This window comes from Leptidea sinapis, chromosome 5, assembly GCF_905404315.1.
Source record: "Leptidea sinapis chromosome 5, ilLepSina1.1, whole genome shotgun sequence".
In the NCBI taxonomy this organism is placed as follows: domain Eukaryota; kingdom Metazoa; phylum Arthropoda; class Insecta; order Lepidoptera; family Pieridae; genus Leptidea; species Leptidea sinapis.
In genome coordinates this window covers 13,629,714-13,646,390 of record NC_066269.1, presented here as the reverse complement: position 1 = coordinate 13,646,390, position 16,677 = coordinate 13,629,714, and the positions used below count along the sequence as shown (strand labels likewise).

The 16,677-nt window shown below is 33.8% G+C and overlaps 1 protein-coding gene across 2 annotated transcripts; it reads left to right on the top strand.

Moving 5' to 3' along the window:
• The first annotated feature begins 2,856 nt into the window (after window positions 1-2,856).
• Window positions 2,857-13,787, top strand: LOC126980139 (putative uncharacterized protein DDB_G0291812). 2 transcript variants are annotated; one of them, XM_050829716.1, is made up of 4 exons: window positions 2,857-2,924; window positions 2,998-3,710; window positions 3,787-3,999; window positions 13,768-13,787. In XM_050829716.1, the coding sequence occupies exons 1-4, from the start codon at window positions 2,916-2,918 to the stop codon at window positions 13,775-13,777; spliced, it is 945 nt and encodes a 314-aa protein (XP_050685673.1). In that variant the 5' UTR covers window positions 2,857-2,915; the 3' UTR covers window positions 13,778-13,787. The 2 variants fall into 2 exon arrangements, with proteins under 2 accessions (XP_050685673.1, XP_050685672.1); XM_050829715.1 differs by lacking the exon at window positions 13,768-13,787 and adding an exon at window positions 4,230-6,163.
• The last annotated feature ends 2,890 nt before the right edge of the window (window positions 13,788-16,677 follow it).

Genomic DNA, 16,677 nt, shown 5'->3' with positions numbered 1-16,677 from the left:
TGTCCTTCTTATTTCTTGCAGTGTCGTTTTACAAGGATTTACTACGCAACCCGGCATTTTAGCTTCAATAATTAGCAAAGTTTAACAGAACCGGGACGTCAACGTCACACATTGTTCGAGACTGGCTCGAGTACGCCCACTTGGGCGTTGAGCTAGTTGGAGCTCAGTGGAGATCAATCCTTAATCTAAGGCTGAGCACTATAATTTGTGAGTAATAAACTGTCACGATGAGCTATGAAACGCTTGTTCGGGTGAAGTCGACTTAGGAAGTATAGAAGAATAGCTGTATTAATTGTAAGAGGGGGAAACGGACCAGAGGCTCAGCTGATGGGAAGAGATAAACCAGTCGCCCATGTACATTCACCATACCAGAGATTATAAGATGCGTTACAGGTCTTTAATTTGAGTGGATTCTCTTGATTACTACTTACTACTGGACTAAGTTGACTTGATAAGTTTTTTGTGGGGCGACGTATGTACCAGCGGGAGGCTCCTTTGCACAGGATGCCGGCTAGATTATGGGTACCACAACGCCTATTTCTGACGTGAAGCAGTAATGTGTAAGCATTACTGTGTTTCGGTCTGTAGAGCGACGTGGCTAGTGAAATTACTGGGCAAATGAGACAATATCTTATGTCTCAAAGTGACGAACGCAGTTGTAGTGCCATTCAGAATTTTTGGGTTTTTTCAAGAATCCTGAGCGGCACTGCATTGTAGTGGGCAGGGCGTATCGATTACCATCAGCTGAACGTCCTGCTCGTCTTGCCCCTTATTTTCAAAAAAGAATAATATTACAACAAGATCCCAGAAAATTTTCAAAACAAATGTATTACGAAATTCAAATGAATTGTTAAAAGATGTTTATGTGCTAAAAGTTAGTATAAAATGAATGACTTTATGCCCACAGATGGGGGCATTGATCGACTGCCGTCGGGTTATTTTAATTATAAATTTGTTTATATTGAAATTTATTTAAAAAAAGAAGAAGTTTCTGGAGGTCTGAGGAGAAAAATATTTGAATTTGATATTGAAGTTAAAGGTGTTTCTAATATAAAACAAATTTATAATTACTTAAACAAATGAACAAGTGGACCTTAAAAAGTTGATAGTTATTAAATTATATGTATTCAAATCGAAAGAAGTGTCTTACCGGCTTAACGGCAACGAAATTCACATAGCATAATACACTTGTATGACTAAAACTGAACTCCGCCCTTGAAATATCAATATTTTGAAGAACCTGTTCCACGGGGCATTGACACTTAACAAATTTTATAACTTGCATCATTTATTTACGCTTAAAGCAACACACATTCAAATAACATAAATCAATTTTATTTTGAATGTAACATCGTTTATCGGATTTTGTCCCTTGGATTTAAAAATTTGGCTCGAAACCTTTCTCAATTAATTTAACAGCAAGCCGGTTAATGCGACAGTTGATTTTGTATGCATTCGATTTGTTTGTGTCTGATGAGTTTTATTTAGAACCTATAGAATTATCCTAAATAATTTTATGTTTTTAAAGTGATAACCTGCACTTCTGGGATTAATACTCAAATAAATTTTGATTCCCTCTCGCTTTCCGTGCGAGTGCTCTGTAGATGAAACCACAACCTGAGAGTTGAACAAACCATACAAGGTTTTATGAAGATACGTCGCTCGAACAGTTAGCTCAGTTGGAATAGCACTCGCACGGAACGCGAGAGGTCGTGGGTTCCAGTCCCGCATCGTTCATAAAATTTTGTTTTCAAAAAGAATTGATCCTTAATGAAATTAAGAGTTCACACTTTTGCCAATCAGTATTTAGGTATCTGGCGTCCTCAAGTACCTAACAAAAACAAATGGTGCTCTGAGAGAGAAGAACCGGCGCAAGAAGCTCTCCCAGCAGTCTATTTGTACGCTATTTTTAATGAAATACACAATATTGTACTATCATTGCTATTGCTATAAAATAATGATAATCTAGTCCCAGGCTGTCCGATCACTTAGATATACAGCTGTGGATTTACGACAGAGGCATTTTTTAAATATAACATTTAAATTTTATAGATCCTAATGCCTGAACAGTGGCTGGGACTTTATTATAAAAGTGTATATATACATTTACCCTTAAAGCTATTATGTATCTTATGAAGCCTACTAGAATTAGTTACAATCAATCACTTATTTCTAGTGTTATAATAATGAAAATTGAAGAGCAATAAGGTGACATAATTTAAATAAAACACTTCATAAATGATTGAAACGCGTGTAATTGTCACTGTGTTTTTACATTAGATTTTGCGTAAAAGTTACATTTTTATTATTATTTTAGTTAACCCACCATTTCGTGACGTTTTCAGGGGGACTGCGGTTGACAGGAGACAAGATAGTGGTGAAGATGAAATTAAAAAACATCTAAATTTCAATATCAAAGACGGGCAAAAGTTATCTTACAACTGGGATCCAACAATCTCTAAATTGATATCCATTAAAGAACACAGAACAGAGTCAGTAAGTACGTTTTACCAGAAAAACCATCTGTCTAAAGCAAATAAAACCTCCGAGGCAACATATGGTGTTAACATTCATAATGACAACTGTGAAAAATACTATATCGACTCCTGTAAACCATAGTCCCCTAAAAAGCGTCCTCTGAAAAGGTCACGAAACGTCGGGCTAACTAAAACAATAATAAAGTTGTAACTTTAAAAACACAATTACACACGTTAATGAAAGAAAATACTAAATAAAACTTAGATGAATATATCAGAGAAAACAATGAGTGGTAATGTCTTCACGAATGCCTGGGTATCTCGCGTGCATATAAGTATATGGAATTCATTTTCAAGATCAGTCTTTTATCTTATATTGTTTCAGTTAAACGTATTAGTATATGTATAACAATTTAAAAAAGATAAACAGCTTCAAAAATGAAGTGTGTAAGTGAGAGTGTTTTGTGTTACTGTGATATTTAAATAACATGTGATAGTATACAATGTTTTATCATTTCAGGTAATTATAACATTAGTGAGTTGTTTGGGCATATGTACAAGTCAGCGATATTCACAAGAGTTCACGTTCCTGCCTCAATTTCAAACGCAAAGTTCAGGTGTATTTAGTTCTGATAGTTCGATTTACTTGCCACCTGAAACGCACACACCTGTTCCATATTTTACAGTCACTAACATGAATAAACTTCCTTTTCAATATCTACCACCAAGTGGAACAAAAGCTCCATCGGTATACCCCACTCCTTATCCAGAGAGATTTTCAACACGAAGATCTTTTAATTTTGACGATGACATGAGAAGAGAAAGCATACAGATGACATCACCTCGACCGGTGAATGTGCAAAATTCAAATCAATCAAAAATTAATTCGACTGATTCAAATCAGAATCGAGATTCGAGAACCAATCAAATGAAGTCGAATTTTCAACCCCAATCGCAATATATGGATAGGCTAGACGAGAGAAATAATTATCAAAAACCTCAGCCTAGTATCCCACTACAACATCCATCTCCTCAAAAAACTGCTTCTCGCCGAATGATATTGACGAGTGAAATTCAGAAACCAGACGAAAATGATCAAGAAAAAGCTGCTTCATATTCTACGCCCAAATACTCGTACATCCCAGCAGTATACAGTCCATCAACAACTGAACCAGCAATTCCTATTCTACGTCTTTCCAACGAAATGGATTTGGATGGAAGTTTTAGCTACGAGTAAGCACCTTTTTTTTTGCACATATAAGTATGAATATTATGAGGAATTATATAAAACTCTTATTTCAAATTACAGAGCATTAGGAGCTGATCAGACCCATTACGTACAACACAGTCGCATGGAAAACATGGGAACTGACAAAGAAGAACAAGTTGTGGAAGGCTCGTACTCTTATGTAGGGGATGATGGACAAACTTACACTGTGCATTACGTTGCCGATTCTAATGGATACAGAGCCAGTGGAAATCATTTGCCAGTAGCACCACCTATTCCAGAAATAATTCAAAGGTACATATATAATGACAATATATATCATTATTTAATTTATGTAATATTATAAATTCATAACACTTATAAATCGATTCAAAATTAATTTATTATATCATTTATTCATTTAAATCTTTTAATATTAATTTTATTTAAGGTTGTTGCATGGCGAAAGAGATAGAATATAATTTTAATATGCTAATTATAATTACTAATTTTTAGTTTCAGTCAATAGCTTTTATTTTTCGCAGGGCAGTTCAATACAATTTAGCGGAAGAAGCGAAAAGGTCTCCTCACGAGAAAAACAATTGGGAAAACGAAAGCTATGAAAATGAGAGTTTCAATGAAGCCTCGAGACACTATATTCCGCCAACACGCAGTTTATTTACTGGCAGAACACCAGAAGCTTTCTCGTTTGGTTCAGCTAAACACTTTGATCCTCAACCAAATTTAATAACAGCTTCAAGCTCACATATTCCAAGTAAATCTAATTTTGGTGGTTCTGTCGAATTAAGTAAAGCCAACCAGCAACAATCAGTTTCAATATCGCCACAAGTAACATTTACAGCCTCGCAAGGTGCTCACAATCCATCTTTGCAAACCCAGCCAATTCCTTCAAGAACCAACAGTTACCCAAACTCTGATAAAATATCAATGCCACAAATTGTTAATTACGAGGCTGATGCGAAAGAAATTGATCATGAAAACAATAAAGCGCTTTTGAGATGGCAGTATGGGGTACATCCTAATAACGACGAAAATGTGCCAGAAAAAGGTTCCATTTCCCGTTCATCCCCCGAAGGAGATGATATTATAATAAATTTTAATAATATGACGCCTGATCAATATACAAATATGATTAGGAACGAGGTCTTTGGACAAACAAACGTAATTTCGTACAATGAAAACAAATATCAAGGCCATTTTTCTGAACCAACAACTGTTTCTCAAAAACCAGATGATTCAAGTATATTTTCTAGCTACCTCATAAATAACGAAAATAATAATAAAAGTGATTTAAAAAATCAATCCTCTAATGATAACCAGTTCTCTGCTAGAAAAAACTCAAATAAAAACGTTGTAATTCAGACGAAAAACGAAGAAAATCCTTTGTATTCAAATGAAATGTCTCCTAATTCGTATTCAGGCCTTATTCGACAGCAAAATTTTATACCACCAAGCCAACTAGTTACGCAATCTTATGATTACGAAGATGTGTCATATGAACCTAAAAGAACGTTGGTAACACAGGAATCATTTGCTAATCATGAAGAAACCACTACAATAAGTCAAAATAAAAGTCCCTTTTTACCAAGTATGTATTGGTCGAATAATGAAGAGTCCGCTAAAATAACAACTTCCAAAAACATTGCAGAAAATGATTCATTTATGACACAAAACGGGCAGTATAATTTCAATTCAGGTATAAATAAGAATACGGATAGGCCACCTACATCCACTGTTTCGGAAAACAGTATAGAAGAATTGATCAAAGATAACATATTTTTGAAAAATATTATAAAATCTAGAAAAGCGGAATATGTCGAAAAAAACTATTCAGAAGAAAATAAAAGTGACAAACATTCGGAACCCGCAAATAATATAAGCTCTCATTCTGAAGTAGATAAGCCTGCTAAGTTTATTCCGTTTTACCCTAAACCGAAATCGGATATTACAAACTTTAAAAAGCCTCTGGATATCCATGATGTACTTAATTATGTAGTTATGAAAGACAACTTCGAGCTATCAAAAACAAAACCTAAAAGTAAACCCGATATCCCAACTAACGTGGGCCAGCAAAAAAAAAGCATACCAACGAATTTTATACCTGTCGAAAAAGATAGCCGCGAAAACATTCCAGAAAGATCACAAGATAACATCACTTACAGAACTTTGAATCAAGAACAGGATGAATTGCGGGGCATTATTAAAAATTATAAGGTTTTACAGCGTCAACGAAACTCGGGGTATACCAATAATCAATATGCTTCAGAGCCTCAACGACATGTGAAAATTTTCCATTCAGCAGGTTTACCGCCTTTGGGACGCGCCGGACCTTCTATGAAGAGTTATCTACCTCCGTCGTATTTGTAAAGACAAATCCGCTGTGATTTTAATAAGAGAAATGTTTTGTAAATATATTTTATGCATTTATTAGTTTTAAATAATAAAGATTTCTTTGAAGGCTAATGTTTTAATGCAATAAAACTAAATTAACTATTTTGATAACAAGCAATATTTAAGTTACTTTAGAAAATATATATATTATGCCTGAAATTGATTTTAAGCTTTGAAAGTGTTTAATAATTGGCACTTATAAAGTTTTCACAATGTTCGTAATAAAATAGATAATGAATTGTTGATGAAGTGCAAATATATTAATAAAAGCAATTTTTGAAGGTGAACCTTTATAGCGCCTTTCTGCCGCCCAGACGCAATGTAAGCACTAAATATTTGAGTTTTACTTAAAGGGCGCCGTTGCTAATTAACATCTGTACTTATAAAAATTACCTCTCATGGTGACGAGCGCAGTCTCGCGAATTTAAAGTTTTTTTTTTATGACAGTAAGGGACGAGACGAGCAGGACGTTCAACTGATGGTAATTGATACGTCCTGCCCATAGCAATGCAGTGTGGCTCGGGATGCTTGAAAAAACCCAATAATTCTGAGCGGCATTACAATATTGTGCTCGTCACCTTGAGACAGAAGATCTTAAGTCTAATTTGCCCAATAATTTCACTAGCTTCTTAAATCCTGACCGGCGTAATAGTGCGATAGTATAATCAATTACCATCAGGTAAACAGGTCAGGTCTTGGCTAAAATTATAATGGTAATTTTAGTAATAAATTTAAGCGATAGTTCTCAATGCGACTCATAAATTTGTACTTCTTTCAGCAGTGTATATTATGAAAGATTTGAGCATTAGTTTAAGCATCGTGGACTTTGAACTGTGTCCCAAAAAAATATCATGAACTGTCTCGCAGTGTCACTATTTGCTATTAAGCCAAGCCACGACATTTAATAGCACGGACAGTAGAAAACAGTTAAAATGCATTAATTAGCAGCACGCATTCACATCTGGCAATAAAGATCGAAAGCGTAGCCAACTACCGTAATACATACCAGGGAACCAGTGAGCTTGTCATTCGGAGTAAGTCTTTCGAACTGACCTACATTACACGTATTATCATCTCGATTTTTTCTCCGGAATTAATTTTCTTTATAAGCTGTAGTGCGTGAGAACGTATTCTTAACGAATGAGTACAATATTGCTTCAAGTAACTTGAATTGAATTTAACTGTCTATATTTTTTTTATGGAATAGGAGGACAAACGAGCGTACGGGTCACCTGGTGTTGCCGGCCTTTAAGGAAGGTGTACGCGCTTTTTTTGAAGGTACCCATGTCGTATCGTCCCGGAAACACCGCACAAGGAAGCTCATTCCACAGCTTTGTAGTACGAGAGAGAAAGCTCCTTGAAAACCGCACTGTGAAGGACCACACATCCAGATGGTGGGGATGATATCCTAACTTGTGGCGTGTCGTGCGAAGGTGGAATTCGGCGGCAGGAATCAGGTTAAACAGCTCTTCGGAACACTCCCCGTGATAAATGCGGTAGAAGACACACAATGAAGCGACATATTTATTTGTCTTTATAAAGTAAATAATTTAAAAAGAGTAGTTTGGGAAAACCAACAGTGCACGCCTCATAATATCATTTTAAATATATTTATATTTTAATGAAAATAAGGGGCGAGACGAGCAGGACGTTCAGCTGATAGAAATTGATACACAGTTGGTTGTCGAGCCCTATATAACGTAGAATGTTAAGTTCGAGTATCCATTACTTATTGTTAATTCTAAGTGGAAACTCTGCCCAAATACAGTGAATAGGTATTGTGTGTGTTTAAATTACCACCCCCTTGGTATGATAGCTGGTCTTAAATAAAAAGGTTTCATTCAGTTTTAAAAGTATAAAACAAAAATGGTAGGATGGGTCCTAGCCATTTTACATTAAATATTTGTAACCGAGCAAGACCACCTGATGATAAGTGCTACGCCTCTGATTCTGTTATTCAAGTTGATTTAGTTACTTCCATAGTATTATGTCCTATGGTATATTGCTATGGGGCAACGCTGCCGATATTAATACAATATTTGTGCTGCAGAAGAGGGCTATTCGCGCTATTTATAACCTAGGTCCTAAAGAATCATTTAGAGCAACATTCAAAGAAATTACCATCTTGACTGTTGCTTCTCAATATATTCTTGATAATGTAATGTATGTTCACAGGCACATAAATGAATTTGCCAGAAACTGTCATAACCATAATGTTAACACCAGGAACAGATATAAGCTGATGATGCCTACTACTCGGCTAAGTCGAGTTAGTAAGTCTTTTGTGGGGCGATGTATATTCTTTTACAACAAGATCCCAGAAAATGTTCAAAACAAAAGTATTACGTTATTCAAAAGAATTATTAAAAAACGTTTGTGTGGTAAAGGTTACTATAACATAAATAATTTCCTTATGATACCACAGATTGGGAATGGAGTGACCGCCCTCAGGCTATTAAATAATAAGTTAAATTGTACAATATTACTTTGTAAACATATTTATTCGATGAAAAAAAAATGCCCGCTGAGTTTATGCGCCCATTCTTCTCATGTCTGAGGCATTCATTTTGGAATGGGTGGTAGTTTTTTGACTTTCAATAAGTGATGTCACATCCTATTTTGAATAAAAATATTTGAATTTGAATTTGAATTTGAATTCTATTGAATACAACCCGCGATGTAAGATAAGTAAATTAAAAATTATAAAGATCGCACATATAACGTTACTTCGGTTAGTTAGTTATTTTAATTAAAATGAACCACTTAAATCGGTCATTTGTAGGAAGGGAGTAAAATATAATAGGTACTATGATTCTTTTCAAATACTGTATGATAAAAGCATTCAAAATATTGTATTTCTTTTTTATTTGCGTGTTGGTCATTTCTATTATTTATTTTTGTTCTAGCAACACTCTGTCAATCTCTTAACAGAGATTTTGTATGAAGCAAATGACGAGCCAAGCCAAGAATAGAGATATATTTACTCACCATAGGGAGTGACAAGAACATAATTTATTCCAACAACAATTGGTAAACGGCAGGAAGCCACATCCGTCCGTAAAGAGGCTCTGACATGGGGAGAAGAACTGATAAGAAACTCCGAGCCGATCGTTAATCATATAATAACAAAATTGTTAAGTCTACTTAATATAATACTAAGCAATACTATTGAAGGCAGAATCCTGCGCAGGCCACTTTAAACTAATTTTAACCGGTTAGTTAAGCACTATCTAGAACTATTATCTTCTATAATGTAATCTAAACAATTTTGTGTGTTTTTAAAGTCATAACCCTCACTTCTAGGATTAATACACAAATATAATTTGAAAACAAACAAAATTTTATGAAAGATGCGGGACTCGGACCCACGGCCTCTGGCTTTCCGTGCCAGTGCTCTGCTAACTGAGTTAAATCAGTTTCATAAACGCTTCATAAAATTTTGTTTTAAAATTTTATTTCTGTATTGTATTCTGATCTACTAAGGTAAGCATTCTTTATCAATGAAGCTTCAATATATTTCTTAAATTTCTACTCACAAAGGTGTATTCGCATTCACAATAATTTATAAACACCGGTGCAAATTAATTAAAAGAATCCGCAACCCATGTTTAAGATGAACAAAAAAAATATCCCCAATCATAAAGTTTAGTGTTCGACTCGTTCACAGGAAGCCATATTGTTATTCAAATTACAGACTTGCTGCTTAATTAAACCCAAATCTACACCCTCATTATGTATTCACAGATGCCTAAAACAACCATATTGTTTACGCAGTCTACGTTCCACCCTTTATCTAAGAGTATTTAAGGCGCGGTCATACCTCAATATCCACAAAAATTGGTTTCTTAGAGAGTCGATTACAACATATGGCAATGAAAATATTCCGACGCAAAAAATACACTACAAAAAGGAGGACTTAAAGAAAAAATTGAACCGAATAAAAATTTTATATATAATTTGAAATATCCAATAATAAATTTGGAAGTTGCTTCCCAAAAATAAACTTTGGAGTTTAAAATCTCTGAATTTTCCGCAATAACAACATTTTTAATAATTCAAAAGAATTAGTATTTTTTCTAAAACTTAAACCGAACAATTGTTGAATTTAATATATTTTGAATATGCAAAAGAAAACCAGTAAAATAAATGCCCATTTGCGACTTAGCAACATGATCAACACAAATATTGTTCTATTGGTTGTAGCGTTTACAATCCTAGTCAGTCCGCGCCTTAAGTCTTTTTCTGCATAGTGAGAGACTATTCAAGTTTCTTATATAACACAAATAAAACTGAAAACATAATTTTATGAACGAAACGGGACTCGAACCCGCGACCTCTCGCGTTCGGTGCGATTGATCTTTCCAACTGAGCCAATCGTTCGAGTGACGTATCGTTTGTAAATCCTGTATGCTTTGTTCAACTCTCAGGTTGTGGCTTCATCTATAGGATCTACTTTACAGTTGACAACGTACTTAACCCCCTATATTTGCATATTAGGAAATAGACTTGAGATGTCGCTCTTGCTAATCTAAACAATTTATGTTTTTAAAGTGATAACCCTCACTTCTGGGATTAATTACACAAACAAAACTTAAAACAAAATTTTATGAACGATGCGGGACTCGAATCCGCGACCACTCGCGTTTCGTGCGAGCGCTCTTTCCAACTGAGCCAACCGTTCGAGTGACTCTAATATCTTATATTGTTATTATATAATCACGTATTTGTAATGTTGCTGGTGCCAACCACATTTTAATATACTTGAAGCCAATATTTTGATCCAATTGACTTTCAATAAATCACACAAACACAAACACACTTACATACACACAGCAAGGGTTATAAAAACACCATTTTTAAATATTATATTCAATTAAAAGATAGCTTAAGACGGTAATCGGGGAGCTATAATACATCTACTCCCACTCAACACCTTAAAGAGGAGGGAATAGCTCAAAAACAACGCTGCATAGAAACATGAATCCATGATCCCATGTCAGGTGAAGCTGACTCTTCTCTATTTGCCTATTGTTTCAATGCCTAGCATAATTATGTATTTTTACCCGACTTCAAAAAAGGAGGAGGTTCTCAATTCGTTGGTATTTTTTTATGTTTGTTACCTCATAACTTTCGACTGGTTGAACCGATTTTGATTATTCTCTTTTTGTTTGAAAACTGGTGCTTCTCATGTGGTCCCATTGTAATTTGATCCAGATCTGACAATTGCATCCATGAGAAAACCATAAAGGTCTTAAATTTGCTATACATATGTATAGCAAAGTGGATGATAAAATTACGAACAACTCAATATCGCGCCAACCGATTTCGATGATTCATTTTTTATTGGAAAGGATATATTATGTACTTCAAAGATAGTTTAGTTAGGTTCTGATTACAGAATCCATGAAAAAGTAACGGAACTCTTCAATTCTTAGGAGCAAATTAACGATACTCGGCCGAATCTTTTATATCATAACATAGGTATCGTCAAGTAATTGTCGTAGTCGAATATGATGATCAATGGGACTCCTTAACGACTTACACTAAGGGTGCGATCTGTGGCAGAATTTCTTACTGTCTGTAATCAAATTGCAAAGCGCTTACGTTCATTTCTGCATTGAAAAATTTAGTATATCTACACATATTTAGACAAATTGTTAGTTAGTGTACTTTAAATTCACTAAAAATCAAAAAATGAATCGTCTGTATTTATTTATTTACTAGCTGACCCGACAGATGTTGTTCTGTACATAATTAATAAAATACTGTTTTTTTATGAATTTGTCAGTAATATTTCATAACATCAAGAATTATTTCGTAAAATATGTTCCCTGTTGTTAAAACGAAATTGTTTTACAGCAGAACGGTCAAATTCCCTCTCTCGGTTCTCTCTTAGAAAATATTATGTCCATTCAAAAGAAATATTGGAAATAAAAATAATTATGAGTCCAAAATCCTATCTCTCAAGTTGGTCTAAACTGCAGTCCTTAAGTAATCCCCATTAAAATCCGTTCATTTGTTTAGGAGTTCACTGGAAACAATCATCATGACACTGGATTTATTTATATTTATTTATTTATTCAATTTCATGGATTTTGGATTTAGAAAAATTCCTTTATTTTTATTTGAGTCAGGAATCCTGAGTGAAATTGCAATAGAATAAGCAGGGCGTAGCACTTTTCATCGGTTTCATTTCAATTTGCTAAATTCTTAAAAGTAAGCTCGATTAAAAAAAGTATCGAACAAAAATCTTTTAATCTTGTTTTCACTTTAAGCAACGGAATGAAAAAGGTTTGATAATATATATTTTATTTAAATTTCTCTATGATAGGATATTTCGTTTTGTTGTAAAATCTCTTCAAAATGCAATGACGTTCTATACATATAGACAATGCACCTCATACAAAATCAAAGCCGAAATATGGCACATACCACAAATGACACCATAATAACCTTCGATTGCTATGTCTATACATTTCTGATTGTGTCCTTTCATCTGTCCCATTCTGTCAAGAGGGTCTTGTCTGGGGACTTGTCAATAATATTGTACCATATTTAATGGAAAAATATTCGTTTTATTAAATTACTTCCGCTTTTTGCATATCAATCTTATATAATAAAATAACTTTACCAATGATAAGTCACACCATCTTTTTTGACTCGTTAATGCATTATTTAAGCACTTTTTTATAGCACACTTAGGCTTGTTAATTGACACACAGTTGACACACGACTAAGGAGAAAAGTGTGCTTACATTGTCTTTAAGCACACTTTTGCCGTTCCGTTATCAGACTGCGAATGATATGTCCATATGTATAGAACGTCATTGTCAAAATGTCATATAATTAAGGGAGCCTAGCCTTAATGTAATATCGTTAGGACCTACCCTGCCATTTTTATTTTATACTTTTGAAATACTGAATCCTTCTCATATAATACCTCTATCACAAACGTCTGTACTGTTGATATGGATATCCTCAACGGTCTATTTCAACGAGATGTCATAATGATATAGGCGGCTTTCACACTTAAATGTCTACGCAAAATTTTGTATCTACATTATTGAATGATAAAAGAGTTTTTTGTGAAGATAACCCTTAAAGTCGACCCAGGTCACACTTAACATCATTAAAATGCATTGTCATTAAAAGCAAGCATGAGTTATATTATTTAATAAAAACAAAGTATTAAAGCTTATCAGAAATGTTTATGTTTCGGTGTGAATACATTTTTAGAATCTTGATAATTACGCATTACATCGTACACATTCTCGTGTACGAACGAACGTCCGTATAAAATTTCAGCTCAATTATACACACTAACGAACTATGTAATTATTGATATTGGTAGTTAAATCAAAGCTTGGTGTTAAAAAATTCAATTCAACAAGTAAAATTCATAATTTTCGTCGAGTACCTACGTGATTTGATTATCATAAACTTATTCTAGTGTGAAATTATTGAATAAATTACTTTATTTCTTTGGTTTGCATAATTTAAGGGTTTCTCAAAATTAAAACTACACTTCTTTTATTTTCGACATTTTAAATCTATAAGTATATATATATATACATATATATATATATATATATATATATATATATATATATATATATATATATATATATATATATATAATAGTGTATTTGATCACCTTTGTATATTCCACAGGCGGCGTTAGGACGTCCCAGAGGGGTCCGTACCGTGCGACAGCCCGAGCAGGAATGCATCGAGTGTCGACAATGTGGCCGTATTTATAGGGCTCGCAGCACGTGTTTTCGATTAATCCAAACATGAATGGCTCACAAATTGCAGTAGTTTTGGTGTGTAGAAGTAACAAACACACAACATCACAAACTTTCATATATATAATATTAGTAGGGTTTTAGAGTAATATTATTAACCTTATTATTCATGTTTTTATAAAAGGTGAGTTGTACTATTCTCGCCGATATACATTATATATTTTTGTAACTCCTACGCGCTTTGCACCGCAAACATAAATAGCTCACACATTGCAGGGTTTTTTTCCTACTCCTTGACACTTATCGTTTATTTTCAATAATACGCACTAAATATTTATAAATTATAGCCTTAGTGTTATTCCGATATGTAAGCTATATTATTCTAAAGTTCATTCAAACATTAAAATCCATTCAGTAGTTTTTGCGTGAAGACTTAACAAACATACACCCGCACAAACCTTCGCATTTATAATATTAGTAGAAGTAGAATAAACTCTTTATTAAAAAGAAAACTCTAATAAATTCTAATTCTATAAATTATTTCAAGAAATTTCAAGAACAACTAAGTTAAGTCAATCTTTTAAACCATCTCTAACTTTAACGTATTTATTAAGTACAAAGTTAGACTTGTGGTTGCCATTGTTTATTGTTAAGTAAGACATAATCCTATTTGTAATTTAAAATACAAATTCGACCTCAAGTTATGATTCCTTTCACGTTTCCTTCTACATCATTAACTTTCACCCTTTCAGTATAATCAACGGGGCCACGTTACCGGGACCCATTCGATTATGCACGAATCTCGTTTTCTTAAAAAAGCGTTGACATTTTTTTAGCTTTTTTTTAACAGTACTCAATGATAAGTTATCATTTATTGCGCGTTTTAGATATCTTAAACATTTTAGACTCAAATTTTTAACAAAAAAAAAAAAACGACTTCTAAAACACTATTCCAAAACAATGATATAATATGCACTAAAAAGTATAGAATCTAATTAATTAATCTAATTCTAGTCACGATTATTCGTGTATATCGTGTCCCTAGTAGGTATCCCCGGAAACTATAGAATAGATGATTTTATAAATGCCATGGTAGCTTGACCAGATGTCGCTCCATCTCGCAATGACTACTTGACAATACCTTAGGTTCTTGTAAACCGGTGTAGAGCTATGACTAGTTTTTGTATAATATAGTGCAATAGTATAATTATGGATACAACTTTGTATTTTTGTATATTAGAATAATTTTGTGACGATTCAATGTGATTCCCGAGATTTTAAGGAATAAAGATATTATGATTCTGATTTTGATTCTGAAACAATTTGTTCCGCTTGTTCCACCGGTTCGAAGATGTATGTTTGGAGCGAACTCTCCTATTCCTAGGCTGTGCAAGATGGTAAACATATATTGTGATTACATCGATTTTAATTTCACGTCTTCTGTCCATACTGTTCGTAAATTATTAGTATGTTAGTTTAGTGAATAAAATGTAGTTATAATAATTATATTCCATAGTCTTTTATGATAATAATTGAATACCAAACCATTTAACCATTATTACTTGTTAGCATATAAGTTTTTTTTTCGTTATACTAACATTTATTTTGTGAAAATTATTAAGAAAATTTATTGAAGTAGGCGTTACTTTGCGGAAATCCATAATTATGCTAATGATTTGAGTTTCCTTAAGTGTTAATTCCGCCAATATTTATCTTTAAACAATTCGACACGTGTTTCGCAGTCTCGTGCCAGATTTTGGCGAGACAACACGTCCTGAGGATGCCTCGTGTAGAGGCGAAACACGTGTCGAATTTTTTAAAGACAAATATTGGCGGAAAAAACACTAAAGAAAACTCAAATCATTTGTATGAAAATTATTAAAGCATGTGGTAGATATCTTTAATTGTGTGTTACATTTAAGTACATTATATTTAGTCTGTATTATAAATATATAACGCATCAATGTAAACAAATGTTGGTATAAATAGATAAATAAATAAATTATTGTTATTTTTATAATCGGTGTCCTCCCGCCGCTGCTCCGCTCTCGCCTCTCGCCTCCTCACGTCGCGCGTGCTACTCAAGCACATCTCAACTATAACTATGTATGTAGTTACAAACCTATCTTGACTGACACCGACTAAAAATATCTAAATCGGTTAGCGCGATATTGAGTTATTCGTTAATTTATCGCGCACATACTTAAAGCACATTTAAGACTTTTATGGTTTTCTCACTGTTGCCATTATCAGATCTGGACAAATTGCAATGGGACTACACGGGAAGCACTAGCTTTCAAATAAAAAAAGAATTATCAAAATCGGTTCACCCAGTCGAGAGTTCCAAGGTAACAAACATGAAAGAAACATACCGATGAATTGAGAACCTCCTCCTTTTTTGAAATCGGTTATTGAAAGAGCTCATTTAGCATCAAATATACATGTAGAAAGTTACGGTAATATAATGGGCTTTTTTTATCAACTTTACGCAGCAACCCATCCGTCCGTCCGTCCGTCAATTGATTGTATTTAATAGAAAATAACTAAATTAATAATAAATAAAAATAAATTTGTAAGCAGTAATGTAGAAGCAATTTATGGTAAACTACTATGTCAATTCACATTTGCAAGTCGGAGGCTCCTTTGCACCGGATGCCGGCTAGATTATGGGTACCACAATGGTGCCTATTTCTGCCGGGAAGCAGTAATGTGTAAGCATTACTGTGTTTCGGTCTGAAAGGCGCCGCAGCTAGTGAAATTACTGGGAAAATGAGACTTAACATCTTATGTCTCAAGGTGATGAGCGCAGTTGTAGTGCCGCTCAGAATTTTTGGGT

Coding starts and splice junctions, on each gene's coding strand:
- LOC126980139 (XM_050829715.1), top strand. Junction 3,711..3,786: donor GATGGAAGTTTTAGCTACGA/GTAAGCACCTTT, acceptor TTCAAATTACAG/AGCATTAGGAGCTGATCAGA. Junction 4,000..4,229: donor ATTCCAGAAATAATTCAAAG/GTACATATATAA, acceptor TATTTTTCGCAG/GGCAGTTCAATACAATTTAG.